Source organism: Periplaneta americana, chromosome 15 (genome assembly GCF_040183065.1).
Source record: "Periplaneta americana isolate PAMFEO1 chromosome 15, P.americana_PAMFEO1_priV1, whole genome shotgun sequence".
Taxonomy (NCBI): domain Eukaryota; kingdom Metazoa; phylum Arthropoda; class Insecta; order Blattodea; family Blattidae; genus Periplaneta; species Periplaneta americana.
Window position 1 is genome coordinate 47,812,174 of NC_091131.1, and position 15,786 is coordinate 47,827,959.

The 15,786-nt window shown below is 35.2% G+C and overlaps 1 protein-coding gene across 1 annotated transcript in view; it reads left to right on the forward strand.

Annotated features, from left to right (window-relative positions):
• The window catches only part of LOC138714856 (lysophospholipase D GDPD1-like), a 30,540-nt gene that overhangs the window by 999 nt on the left and 13,755 nt on the right, over nt 1-15,786 (forward strand). Inside the window, exons 3-6 of the mRNA XM_069847065.1 lie at nt 1,023-1,204; nt 3,967-4,187; nt 9,927-10,060; nt 11,678-11,798. Coding sequence (XP_069703166.1) covers nt 1,023-1,204; nt 3,967-4,187; nt 9,927-10,060; nt 11,678-11,798 — 658 coding nt within the window. The remainder of the gene's footprint in view (nt 1-1,022; nt 1,205-3,966; nt 4,188-9,926; nt 10,061-11,677; nt 11,799-15,786) is intronic.

Here is a 15,786-nt window from a genome sequence, read left to right on the forward strand (position 1 = left end):
TATATCTTATTATGCTGCTGTTTTAGTAGCAATTTCCTGAAAGAATTTGGCCACTTTTCATTAAGTGTTGAGGATTAGGCGCACTGACTAGTAGTGGTATCTGTGGGATATAATATGCATACACCCGTGTAATGTATTTATGAATGAGTTGGGGAATATCAAATGAGAGGCCTGGAAGAGTTTGTAAATTTATTTAAAAATGTAGCTGACATTCAGTCGCATCTTTCAGAGACATATTTGTAGCAACTTGTATCAGTAGACCTACTAGTTTCTAAATTTGTAAGCCACAATTTGTTCTTCCATTTGAAATATTTTTGAGACACACAGAAATCTATTTCCGCCCACTAACTAAAATTGTTTTTTTTTCTGTTGACATGAGACTAATGGTTTTCAGATCATTTGCCTTATTATTATTCCAGTATAAAGTTGTCGGTTCTTGGGCACCTCTGTGGCGCTTCATATATTGGTAGATGATCCTTGATGATCGTGTTTACTTTTTTACAAGAAGTGTGTGGAGGTGAATTGTATTCATATTTTGTAAGTTAGTCCTGTTTATAATTTATAATATGAATTTTTCCTAGACAAAAGTTAATAAGTTGTGTGTACTTATATCAGGCCGCTATGCAATGAATTAGTTTGAATTATTTGATGCCGGAATTAATAGATATGCTACGCAAACGAACAGAATGGTGCTCCATTATGTCACACCTGTGCGGAATTGGCCTGATGACAACTTCCCCGATCAGTGGATAGGTCACAGAGAGCTCCTAGGTTGCTTGACCTAAATGCACTTTACTTTGCTTAGTGTAGTTATCTTACAGAAAATTCTCTACCTGTAATATCTACGAACGCAGATTTAGGTGTGAAGTGTTGTGAAATTACCACCGACATGCTACTCTGCATTGTAAATAACATGAAATTCCGCCTTCAGACATGTTTAAAAATCAATGATTTAGCCTCTGATATGGGATTTGCCGGACACCCTGTGTATAGATCTGAGGAATCTCTGTTGTATTTTTCAGTGCTCTGGAGCTGGGAACAGATATGTTGGAGTTAGACTGTCACTTATCTAAGGACGGTCTTGTTGTTGTCTCCCATGACCACAATCTGTTGAGGAGCACTGGCACCAATTGTGATATCTCAGAGGTTGACTATCGAGACATGCCTCTACTCAAGCCTGAACTTCCACTTGACTTTGATCCTGGTATGTAATGTCTTCTATTACATCACTTTATTTATCATGTTATTGCCCCTGTGTGAGATAGATAGAGAATATTGGAAGAGACGCATTGAGGAGGCCAAGGCTCAAATTGGGCTGTAGCACTATAGCAGGAGCAGCAGCAGCATTGCCCCTGTGTGATTTACAAGTGGAAATGGACAGAGAACATCTATGACAATGTTCATCCCTAAAGTCCACCTGTGAAAGTGATCGCTATTGGGAAGGTAGAGACCTAATGGGACAATGATATAAAATACCATTAACAATCAATGGCACTACGGCCTGTTTTCAGGCTATGGCCTCCCCAACTGCTTTCCTCTATTCTTCTCTATTTCTTGCTGCTGCTTTCCAATTCCATGTACTAGAAAGCAGGTATACAGCATCCTTTTGGACCATATCCTCCCAGTGATTCCGAGGTCTTCCAACTTGTCTCCTCCCTCCAAAGTATCCATCCAGAACCTTACAAAAATGTCATTAACCTATGCCATTAGAAAAAAAAAATGTTTAACATTCGGCTTTCTCAACGTCTGTATGAAACATCTGATAATCAGGTTTTCGTAACACATTCGTAATGAAACTGAGTTGTAATTTTGAACTTTCATTATGTTTGGGCGTACAATTTTTGTGTTTTTAAACTATGGCTGGAAGAGACTTTCCAGTGTTTTGGTTCCTCTCACTGGTTGTCTTGAGGAAAATACGAAAAACTAAAATGTCTGATGTAAGAACAACCATTACACAGTCATATTTGTTGGCCGTGTTGCGCCAAGTTACTTCTAACAAATTGATTCATATGAGTAAGCAATAACAGTATATAAAATGTATTTCAGTTATGTAAATTTTCCCCACATAATTACACTAGCCAAAACCTCACCACCACCTTTGGCTTGCAATAGTTTACATCACATTGATAATTTGCTTGGCATTGCCCTCAATGGTGTAATGGTTGTCCTGGCTGCCTCTTGGCCCAAGTATCAAAGATTCAAACCTATCCGAGAGAGATGCATTTTTAGATAGAAAAAACCCTGAATGCAGCTTCCATTACATATAAAGTACTGGTAGAGCCTTATTTCCCATGTAGAAGATTTACAAAATTTAGAAGATCCCTTTGTTCATGAAAAGGATGAGTCAGTGTTGGCCCACCTTTATTCTGTTCTTAACTCATAACAGATGTCACTATCAGAACAGTTGTGTAGATTTCGGATAGAGAATAATGGGAACATCTTGATCCAGAATCTCACTAGTACAGACAATCTTTGTGTACATGTACAAAGTGTGCAGATTGAAAATGGGTTTTACTTAAGCCACATCCAATTGAGAAGAGTCCATGACTTGTCAAGTGCTTGGCAGTGGAAACGATCTATCAGCAACTATAATATGCTAGCTTACAATGAAAGTAACAGTAGAACCTCTGGGATCTTTGTTACATTTCTTATAGGACATTGTGCCACTGTTATACATCTATGACGCAGTGCATGAGGGTAGGCCACTAGAGGAACCCAAGAGGTGGAACTTAAACTGAGAGGATTCAATCCGACATCGGGATGGGAATCCAGTGTGGCTTAATGGATAGAGCATCAGCACATAGAGCTGAAAACCCGGGTTCAAATCCCAGCGCCAGAGAGAATTTTTCTCCGTTCCACTCATATTTCATCATATGATGACGCAGAATTTCTGCACGGAAATATCATATGTACTTCGGTACATCATAATAATATATTCAAAAGAAAAGTTTAGACAATAATGCAAAATTCAATAGGCTAATCACCAAATCGTATGTTTCAGTAGTACACTATGTTTTTTCCCTGACTTTGACATTGAAATTAATAGTGGATACTCATTACATTTCCTGTCTGTGTGACAAGGTTATAGATATTTTACAGTATTGGGTATGTGATTAGTTGCTAGAGATTCTGTATATTTTATGTTAGTGATCCAGGAAAAATTTGTCAAATTTGGTAAAAACTACTATTGCTAGAATTTCGATAATAATCTAATGTAATGGTATTAAATATTGAATGATGATTAGTACATATGGTAAACTTGAAGCGATAATAATGAAAGCTCTGCTATATTATGCCTTGTAGCCATTCACTCCATCATTGTAACTGTATCCCTAAACGTATTCTACTGTATTTTAATATTGATATTTCAGAATTTGTTTTGGGATTGTAGGTTACATTCCTTCAGTGTTTTCTTTCTAATTGAGGACCGTTTTTGCAAAACTTGCTAACTGAAACAACTAAATTTTACAGGAGAGACAAAAGACTATATAGTAAGCAAGTTTTGCTGTAACTCTCACTTAGGCCTACAGCAGAAAGCAAGTTTTGAAAAAACCATCACACTTTGACACACTACAATGAAGAGAAATAACCCAATTTTACTAAGACGCCTTGAACATCATGTAGAGGCCTGCCTTATGTTAACGAATCCATCAAAATCTCAATTTTGCAAATTTTGCAGTTAGCAAGTTTTGCAAAAACTGTCCTCAATTAGATAATTTTATGTATGGTAAATTTGTTATTATTGGTTTAACTTTCAGCATGTCTAAAATTTCCTCACTTTTATTTAGGCGCTGAGTACAGAAAACCAGCAATTTTCAACATGAAATTAATTGAGTTATTATTCTCAGTCACAGAGTCACATCTACAAGCACGAAAGAATAGTCTATGTTATTACATGTAGTTATAGTCAAAACAAGAAAAATGCTGCAGTTGAAGAAATTACATGTTTACTTTTCCACATTGCAGGTAAAACATTTCTTGGTTCAGGAAATCCAGAGGAGAGAAGATTCGCTCTGTTGGAGGACGTATTTAAAAAATTTCCCAAGGTCCCTATCAATATTGATATAAAAATTGATGACGACTTGCTGATAAAGAAAGTCTCTGAGCTTATAACAAAATATAATCGTGAGGAGTATACAGTGTGGGGGAATTTCAATGACCTTGTTACCAAGAAGTGTTATAAAGAAGTGAGTATTCTGTGCAAGTCCAAAGTGTGTTGATACATGAGAAGCTTGCCTATTGTGTGTTCAGTTCTTTAATGACACCTGCCAACAATGGACTGCTTTTTGTATTACTCCACATTTAAAGTTGTGATTGTTTTCACACCTCCCTCTCAGCTGGGCTAACATTGTCTCCGGTATTAACTCAACAAAACATGTTTATTTTCTGTTTCAAAATGTTCTCCTGATAAGAATTAAGGGTCGTATTCGTAAACGAGACTGTGAATGAAGACTTTCCAAAGTAGACTTTCGTAGCAATGTTTAACTTTGTTGAAAGTCTTATTCATAGACAATTCTTCTGAGACTCTGACTTTGACTTTGGTAAATCGAGATTTAACGATCTTGTTCTAATGTTGGCAATTACAATCACTGTCTTCTAAACTCATTAAATTAATGAATAGTTGAAATAGAGTAAACATTGCCACAATCAAACTAATGACTAACAATCGTTTAATGTGTACTGATGTTCAATTTGTTACGTTGATTTGTGACTCAAAAGATTGTGGCTTTGATTGTGGCAATGTTTACTCTATTTCAACTCCATTAATTTAATTCGTTTAGAAGGTAGAATTGTGATTGCCAACAAGATCGTTAAATCTCGATTTGTCAAAGTCAGAGTCACAGAAGAATTGTCTATGAATTGGCATTTTATTATACTAATCGAAGTTGTTTTTCTGATTTTATTAGGTTTTTCTGCGTCCATATGTTAAATAAATCAACTACTAAATAAAATATATATTAAGTCTGCCATTATGCACAATATAGGAAGTGTTACATTACCTATTACATTTTACTTTACTGTTATGATATTATCTGCATTACCACTATGTGCTCAGTAATTTAATTCTAAGAACACTGAATTTTAACTGACCATTCCAGCTGCCTGGTATTCTTTGTTCTCATACACTGAGATAAATATTATTGTAATGCAGATAATGGTTGCCACGAGAACATTCTTTCGTAGTAGAATGATGGAACATAAAAATTTTATTGCCAATAACTTACTGCACAATATCAATTAATTTCTGTTATCGACTGGCTGCATACAAATCAAACACTTTATATCGTTTTCTTGTGATAGTGATATATATCTAATGTCCTTTTTCGACTACAGAGAGTATTCAGAGATAGTGATGCAGCAGTTGAGGAGTAATGGCGCAAAAAAGTTACAGAAAACCAAAATAGTCCGATATCACTTGCATCACAACGTGGCTTTCTTGCTTCTGAATTTTGCATTTATATTTCTTAATGTTCGTTTGAATTTGCACTCCATTACTGTTATGAACTGTATAATGATATTTGTGTCTGTATGTAAAATTATATCACTATGAGAAATATTTATTTTTTCCTCAGTGGATTAATGTACTTGTTCCTGAACCGAAGATATGCGAGTTCAAGTCCCACTGTAGGATATTGGATTTTTTCCTTCCTGTGACTCTCTGGCTTGTATTTGGGCCATGACTCCCCAACTTTCTTCCTCTAATATTGCCTGTTTAATGCCGATGTTTTAAAATATGTTGGATTTTTAAATGAAACAATTCTAAGAACAGTTCTATGCAATGAAAAGGTAAAGCAGTTGGCCTCGTGTAGATTTATTGTACCCAAGGACATTTTTATACTCACAAATTTAATGAACTAGTTTATTTATACGTTGTGCAATTTAAGTAGGTACCATGTAATTAATTTTGCATAAGTTTATATACAGCATCTCTGTATTATTGTAATGATATATATATCATATTTTCTGGCGTGTAAGATGCACTTTTTTTCTTTGAAAATGGATCTGAAAAACAGGTTGAGTCTTATATGCCTATACTGAATTTGTGAATGGGCCAAAGCTTCATTGGATGCTGTGAAAACTGAGATAGTGGTTAAATTATTTAAGAAGTGATGCATCAGTAATGTACTGGATGGTACAGAAGACAATTTGTTGTATGAGGACTCAGATTCTGATTAAGAAGAGGTTTTCAAGTGACTCTTCATTTAACTTTGGAGATGAAGTTCTGAGACGAAGATTAAAATGTATTCTTTCCTAGATAGATTAGGCATTTGATGAAAGTAGATCTATGTATTACACTTATATTCGAAATACTGAAAGTTCATTGTAATAATCAGTGATAAAGATTTTTCCCTAAAAATGTGTACAAAACATTGGGTGCATCTTATCAACTATGGTGGGGGGGGGGGAGGTGTGCGTGTGCGTGTTTTTCCAACAAAGACTGCTAATTCCATAACAATAAAGAGCTCTTCACTAAGGTTAATGACTACCTGGGTTGAGCTGGCAATGCCTGGAGGCTTTTGGGACTTCGAAAAAATTAGCAGCTAATTGTAGAAATAATTCTGCATATACTATAGTTTACTTTCTGGAAATTTCTCTTTGAGGACGTACTGACCAACACTGATTTCAAATAAAACCTATTGTTTTACTGGAAATTATTGGATTTTATGTGAACTGTTTCCAGATAAATTGACTTTATTGAATGTGAACAGATATCTCTAATAGTCAGGGCTGGGCAAAATACTGACATCCAAGTATTTCAAATGCAAATACAAAATACTTCAAATAATTGTATTTGAAATACAAATACAAAATACTTTTAAAAAATTAACCAAAATACATTTGTATTTCAAATACTCAAAATACATTTGTATTTCAAATACTCAAAATACATTTGTATTTCAAATACTCGATACAATATAATAGGCCTAAAGAAATAAGAATATTACCGTACTGAAAATCTAAAATATTATATTAACATTAAAAGTATTTTTACCTCGAAGTTTTATATAAACACTGTAACGGAACATTAATGAAATGATGCTACATATGAATAATTACTGCTCCCTTTAAAAAAACCAGTTCCTCAAATGTTCATAAGATAAGGATCCCCTTGCTTGTGAATGAATAAATCCTGCAAAACAAAACAGTCTTTCTACAGGCGCAGAGGATCTCAAACTTGTAATATATTTATAAAACATTGTTTCACTGTTGGTAATTCTTTAGAGAGCACAGGGTTGTCCCTTTGCCATTGAAGAATTGTATGAGCTCATACTCCACAGTAGACAAATTCTTTTCTTTTTGCTTTTCAAAGTCTGTTTTCATCGTCTTCGTCTGAATTGACCAAAGATGTAGCAGACAACTGCTCAGCTGATTTCACACACATATTCTGTGTCCTCTTCTTATCATTTAGTGAGGCAATGTCAAATAGCCATCTCATCTTCAATTATGGGTGGAGCAAGCTGCCAAAATAGCTCAATTTTCTTCTGGGATCAGATCAAACATCACTTTAAATCTTGATGAAAGTGAACTTATTAGGATTGGAGTTACTTGGAATAGATGTCGTAGATTACTAGGTAACAGCATATGTAATCTGTTTTTAAGGGAAATTAATGTGGGCAAAAGTTGGCCGTAATAGCACATCTTCTCATTTTGCATTAAATTAAGGGCTACGGCAATGGGTTTCAGAACTGCACAATATTCTTCAAAGTACTGAAACTCAACATCTTTGAAGGTTGGCAATCCCAGTTTTTCACATATACTGCTTATATCATGTTTGAATTGTAATATTTGAGAGATTGAGTCATAAAGAGAATTCCATCGAGTTGGGCAAGGAAACTTTAATGAATATTTCAAGACATTTGATATAATTTCTGAGTATTTGAATCTCCTAGACGCATTCCATAATGCTAAACATTTAGTAAGTGTTTGGTGATGGATCCTTGATGCTGTTGGAGATTTCTTTATGGCATTAAGGAAATTAGTTGTGGCAAGAAAACTAAGTGTATGGCTAGCACAACTGAAATGGGTAGGCAAATAAGACAAAAGTTCATTCTTCAAATCCAAAACTTGAAGAACAAGAAGGATAAAAAAGTATTCTGAGTATTTGAAATACAAAATACATCAATTTTATGTATTTAAATACAAAATACTTACTTACTTACTGGCTTTTAAGGAATCCGGAGGTTCATTGCCTCCCTCACATAAGCCCGCCGTTGGTCCCTATCCTGAGCAAGATTAATCCAGTCTCTATCATCATATCCCACCTCCCTCAAATCCATTTTAATATTATCTTCCCATCTACGTCTCGGTCTCCCCAAAGGTCTTTTCCCCTCTGGCCTCCCAACTAATCTCTATATGCATTTCTGGATTCGCCCATATGTGTGCTATATGCCTTGCCCATCTCAAACGTCTGGATTTAATGTTCCTAATTATGTCAGGTGAAGGATATAATGCGTGCAGCTCTGCGTTGTGTAACTTTCTCCATTTTCCTGTAACTTCATCCCTTTTAGCCCCAAATATTTTCCAAAGAACCTTATTCTCAAAAACCCTCAATCTCTGTTCCTCTCTCAAAGTGAGAGTCCAAGTTTCACAGCCATACAGAACAACTGGTAATACAACTGTTTTATAAAGCCTAACTTTCAGATTTTTTGACAGCAGACTAGATGACAAAAGCTTCTCAACCGAATAATAACAGGCATTTTCCATATTTATTCTGCGTTTAATTTCCTCCCGAGTGTCATTTATATTTGTTACTGTTGCTCCAAGATATTTGAATTTTTCCACCTCTTCGAAGGATAAAGCGCCAACTTTTATAGTTCCATTTTGAACAATATTCTGATCACGGGACATAATCATATACTTAGTCTTTTCGGGATTTACTTCCAACCCTATATCTTTACTTGCTTCAAGTAGAATTTCCGCGTTTTCCCTAATCGTTTGAGGATTTTCTCCTAACATATTCACGTCATCCGCATAGACAAGAAGCTGATGTAACCCGTTCAATTCCAAACCCTCTCTGTTATCCTGGACTTTCCTAATGGTATATTCTAGAGTGAAGTTAAAAAGTAAAGGCGATAGTGCATCTCCTGCTTTAGCCCGCAGTGAATTGGAAAAGCATCAGATAGAAACTGGCCTATACGGACTCTGCTGTAAGTTTGACTAAGACACATTTTAATTAATCGAACTAGTTTCTTGGGAATACCAAATTCAATAAGAGTATGATATAAAGCTTCTCTCTTAACCGAGTCATACGCCTTTTTGAAATCTATGAATAACTGATGTACTGTACCCTTATACTCCCATTTTTTCTCCAATATCTGTCGAATACAAAAAATCTGATCAATAGTCGATCTATTACGCCTGAAACCACACCGATGATCCCCAATAATTTCATCTACATATGGAGTTAATCTTCTCAAAAGGATATTCGACAAAATTTTGTACGACGTCAACGAAAGTGATATTCCTCGAAAGTTACTACAGTTAATCTTGTCCCCCTTCTTAAAAATAGGTACGATTATGGACTCCTTCCATTGTTCTGGTACAATTTCCTTTTCCCAAATTGCAAGTACAATTTTATAAATTTCGCTAGATAATACGCTTCCACCCTTTTGTATTAATTCTGCTGGAATTTGATCAATACCTGGAGACTTACAAAATACTTTCGAAAATCCTTACAAATTACAAAATACAAAATACAAATGTATTTCAAATACTGCCCAGCCCTGCTAATAGTTTAGGAGAAACCACTGTACACAGACAGATGGCATGCGTAAAACAACTTTTTTGGTGTCAGTATCTGAAACCTTGTATTTCCACGTAAATGTCGAAATCGACTCCCCCTCTCCCCCCCAGCATCGAAATAAGTAAGTGACATGGCTCTCATTTTGTTTCTTCTCTTAATACTAATGCTATATTTGTTTCAGAATCCACGTGTTAATTTGCTATTTTCCATGAAACAAGTTGTGTACCTTGTGCTTCTAATGTACTCAGGACTCCTGCCATTTGTTCCAATAAAAGAAACGCATCTGGAAATATTCCTGCCATCCATTTATTTAAGGTTTGTCACACCAGTATAATTATGATACAGTATGGGAAATGCTGTTCCAAGAGGCATACTACAAGAAAGTAAAATATTAAGTTGTTGAAATTTCATGTCTACCAGTTTTCACGTTGTGGGTATTTAAGGGGAGAGGATGGTATTTTTTGGTGAAAAATGAGTAAATTAAAAAAAAATAAATAAACTTTCTTTAAAATACTCTGTGACGTGTGGAATGCATAGCTTAATATTTTGTGGGTATTTGTGCCCTTATCAGATGTTGAGACGCCATTGTTAAACTTCCTGCATTATGGATTTTTAAATCACTCGCTCCCTTTTATTGTTGTTTCCGGTAAATTGAATTTAAAAAAAAAAAAAAAAATTCTTTAAAATACCCTTTGATATGTGTGGAATACATTGCATAACATTTCGTGGGTATTTCTGCCATTATCGGATGTTGAGACGCCATTTTTAAACTTCCTGCGCTATGGATTTTTAAATCACTCGCCCCCTTTTATCGGTTTACGATAACTTCATTTTTTTTGCTACATTGCCAGAAAAAAAAGGGATATAATTTCTGAACTATTAAAGATACATGCATGAAATTTAGAACACACATTCTTTAGACTATTAGGAAACTTTTCTCTGTAGCAGAATTTTGTTAATTGATCTCATTTTAAAACTACGTCCGTTTGTTTGCAAGAAAGGAATTCAGAAAAGTGTTATTCAATTATAATTGTTTATTTTACAAACGTAGGGACTAATATCAAAATTCTTTTACAGATAGTTTGTAGAAGATGCTTTTGCAAGTACATTGCAAAAAACTGGATGAATCTACCTTTAAAAATGGTTTAGATATAGCGGTTTTAGTAAAATCCTGCATTGGGTATATTTTTTTCAAATCTGGGCCCCCAAATTTTTTTTTTTTTTGTTTCAAAATATTTTTGGTTGAGTTGCTACAGCTATGAGCTCTCTACATACAAAAAATTAATATTTTACACCAAATAGGAAAAAACTTAAAAAAAATACCATCCTCTCCCCTTAACAGGACATGTGGTTTATAATCATAAGAAATAATGATGTCTAATGCTGAGCTCACCACTTGTTGTTTAAAGGGGTACATACAGCTTTAGTTTAAGAATAAAGTACTGATTTTATACCGTACTTTATTTCTTAAAACTCTAAAGCCCTATGATTTTGCAAAGCTGAACCATTAATATACAATATTAGTACTTCAGTGTCTCAATGCATTGTATGTAGCACTTCAGCATACACAGATATTTAGCGCTTTTCTGTAATAGTTTTAGTTATTATTATCATCTATCATTTTTCTAAATTAGTATACTCACTTTAGTTTAGTTCAGTTCATTAGTATGTACTGTATGTATATAAAAATTGCTACATTGTCTTCATCTACAACCCTAACATACCTTCGGGTGAAATAGGGTTCTCCATGTTTCTGATAGAAGTTCAATTACTTCACTTACAATACTAATTCCTTGTGAATACCAGCCTTTATATTTTCCTCTCATTTACTCTTTACTATAAAAAAAATTATCTTTTTTTTTAAGCTACATTTTGCTTAAGAGGCAATTAACCATGCACAACATGACAAAATCCTTGTACTTTTTTTTACAGCAGGAGAAAAACAAATCCAAATGCAGCGTTTCTTCCATTCCACTCATTCTTAGCAAGAACTATGGACTGTCTATTAATGAAGAGATCGCTTTTTGAACATTTGAGTAAAAGAGGCATACAGGTAATTTGCAGCTATGTCTAGATTAATGTTCAGGACTTTTTGTCTCTTATAAATTAATTGTCAACAAGAAAGCATCACTGGTATCACTCCTTAAACGAGATTTTGTGTTCATGTGCTAGATTTAATAATTTTATGATAAGATTGGTCTATTTCTAACATCAGTCACTCATTTTTAGCCCGTTATCCATATGTACCTACCTTCAGTGTAATTTCATCATGTATGCCATCTGCATAGCTTTGGTAGCAGCACATTTGCCTGCTAATGTGCTTAGGGGTTCGAGTCCTACTTGGGCTGATTACCTTGTTGGCTTTCTTCCGAGGTTTTCCGGAACTGTAAGGCAAATGTCAATTAATCACATGGTGAATTCCCAAGCCTCATTTCATCAAATATCATCTTATTATCTCCAATGTCAACAATGTTAATAACCTAGTAGTTGGTGCAGTATCGTTAAATAACACAGGTATGATAAATTTTTTCCAATATTGTTACAATTCTTGGAAAGGTTTTTTTTTTTTTTTTTTTTTTTCTGAAGGGTTTGTTTTGTAGGTGTGATAAGCTTCCTGTGCACCATCACCTGATCTATCCGAGTTTATTTGAAACATCTGTCATTAAAGCACTATGTTACAGTTTGTGATTTCTTCGTCATACATTTTTTTCAAAATTTTGACTTTGCCCACCTCTTGACCAGGAAAATTTCTCCTCCTGCCCCCTCTTCCCCAGTTGTATATTTCCTCTCTGCAGAGACTTAGGTGTATAGAAACTATTTAAATGTTATTTTAAACTATTTATTACAACTTTATGAAAAAAAGTTAAAATGAGTGATATTGCTGTTTATAGTTTATTTTCTTGAATTCTAATTTTAAAGATAAACAAAATATGAAAATCATTTACAATGCACCAATATGGGGAGACACACCATATTTTCTGGATTACACACAAAAGTCATTAGCTATAATCCCAGAAATTAAGATATTTGTCTTTATTTATAAATTTCACGGTTGAACTAATTTATGTTAATCAGTAGTATAATTAAAATACATTTTTGTAACGCTAATTCAAGGAAGGAGGAGGGATGAGTTTACATCTAGTGACCATTAATCTAAGAAGGAAGAGTCCTCTACTTGTGTAGTTGTGTGGCAAGAAGTGGGTAAAATTTGAGACTAAAATCGAGGCAAAAAGCATAAATAATTAATTATACGTAATACAGTAATTAATATCATGTAGGAAATTATTTATCTTCCATAAAATGTGTGCCATTTCATTTGTCAATTTCTTCTACATAATACAGAGTAACTTGCACAAACTCGTCAATGTATGCTTTCTTATTTCAAATAAAGATCCATTATTTATCTATTTATTAAAAATTATTGCATTTAATGTACGTCATTTCCGGGTAAATTAATTTGTAGATACTGAACATAAAGAAAATTTGTCCTACAGTTTAGGAAAAATCAATGTACATAGCCAGATGACACACCCAGAACCATTTTCTCAGTGTCGGGAAAGTTAACGAATTTCTTCTTTTCTGCCATACCTAGAGCAAATTTAACAGATAACGATCTCTCTACTTTAAGAATTATGTGTTAACATAAACTCTACTGTGCGTGGTAAAAAGAGTGTAAGTCATAAACTACAAGGTTTTAGTAGAGCAAAAGTAAAGTTTGAAATGAGGACCAATATCATTATGAGAGGCTGGAACTCTTGGTGCTGCTCTATATCGTTATAAAAGATAGACGTATGCCTTTTAAAACATCTAGTAGTACATTTTTTTGTAATCACATAGAGGTCATAATTTAAAATCACTAATTTCAGACTTACGCCCTTCTACCGCGCACCATATAAACACCTTTTAAAACTTCAGAAAAAAGATTAAATCTTTTCATTAATTACCAAAACAATTTTATTCCAGCAAATCCCTTAGTTACTCCAGTCCATATTCAGCCAGAATGATATTTTCTATTTGCATATGCAATTCTACGATCAATTCCAAATAAATTGGGGTTTATTAAATTATATTATAAATTTGTTGTTTCCCGATTTTGAAGGATCTAATTAATTATTTTAGTTATTGCTCTTATTTTACATGCTGTTATTTTACTTTTCATTATACAGAGTTTAAAAGAGAATCATGATGCTACAAATCTTGATTTTGAGATCTTGATGGAGATTCATACACGTGTAGTACTTTGTTCAAAACACCTCACTTTAATTTCCAACTGTGCTGGTAGTGGTGTTGATACGTAGTACCGGTAGTATTGAAGTAGTGACAATAATGTTGAAGTGGTAATAGTACTGTTGAAATGTGGCAGTAGTGTTGAATTGGTGACAGTGGTGTTGAAGTGATACAGTAGTGTGGAAGTGGTGACAGTACTGTTGAAATGGTGGCAGTAATGTTTCAGTGGTAGTAGTATTGAATTGGTGACAGTAGTGTTGAAGTGGTGATGGTGAATTTGGTTACAGTAGTGTTGAAGTGATACACAGTGTTGAAGTGGTGACATTAATGTTGAAGTAGTTAAAGTAGTGTTGAGGTGGTGGTATAAGTCATGGTGGTAATAGTGGTGTTGGTGGAAGTAGTTATGTTTTGGTGGTATAGCGCTTTTCACTCGACTTAATTCATACGTCTCATCTTCTTCATGACTACAATATTTTGTTGGGGTGCATGTAATATTTAACATTGCAACTAACAGCAACTGAGTCTTAACATTGCAACTAGGCAACATTGCTTAAGCGTGAATGATCCCTGTTGTTCTGAATGGCTAAAAAGCCATGACCTCAGTGAACTAAGTTGCATGGAAAGGCGTATAATGGTAGTAGTGATTGTTGCAATAGTAGCAGCAGTGGTGATGGTGGAACTGGTGAGATAGTGGTAATATAGAAAGTGATGTTAATAGTAATAATGGTTGTGGTGGTGTCCGTTACTGTGGCTCAGTAGTGCAGTTCCCAACCAAGTGGTCCATGGTTTGATATCTGGCATGGGTGAAAATTTATCTCCATTCCACGGGACTGAGTATCTGTCCCTTGTCGTGTCATAGTTAGGGAAGCTCGCAATATAAAAAAGTCTAGCGTAGGTCCAAAGATATACTCTTCGCTACACAGTATTGTACTGTATTTTAAATCGGCAAAATAGAAGAAAGTAAAATAAGACAAATAAGTGAAAGGTTGTGGTGGTGACGGGGCTGATGCCCGCGGTAGTGATGGCAGAGAGTCTTACCGAATTCATGCCTCAACAAATTGCTGATATTTTTCCAGCAAAGGGAGTCTGTTCTTATCTCGCTAGGTAGATGTTTCTAATATAAAGGGCTTTTTGATATACGAGGCCTGTCTAAAATGTATCCGACCTTAAATTTTCCCGCGCAAAGTAGTGATTCTAAGGCGGAGCCACTGTGCACAGTGGAAGGAGGAACCGTAATGCGCATGCTTGAATTTCTTCACTGCATTCGCTTGTGGCAGTCACTGGCTGGTGGTCGCCAAGTAAGGTGCTGTTCTAAGCTTTTGTCGGATTTAGTTTTCTCGCAAGATGACTGAACGAATTGAGCAAAGATACTGCATCAAATTTTGTCAAAAGCTTGGTGATTCTCAAAGTCAAACAATTCGTAAGATTCAGCAGGTGTTTGGGGAAGATGCGATGGGTGTAACACAAATTAAGGAGTGGTTCAACCGATTCAAAGATGGCCGCACATTAGCGGAGAGTGAGCAGCGTTGTGGCAGGCCCCAAACTGCTCGGAGTGCAGCTGTTGTTGAGAGGGTGCGAAATTTGGTGATGGCAGATCGTCGTTTGACCGTGCGGGAGATTGCCGAAGAGGTTGGAGTGAGTAAAGATTCTGCACATGCAATTTTGCGTGATGATTTGAACATGAACCGAGTGGCTGCGAAATTCGTGCCCAAGTTGTTGTCCCCGGAACAAAAAGACCTCCGTCGTGACGTTGCACAGGACCTTCTGGACACCGCCAACACTGAGCCTGGGTTTCTGAACACCGTGATAACTGG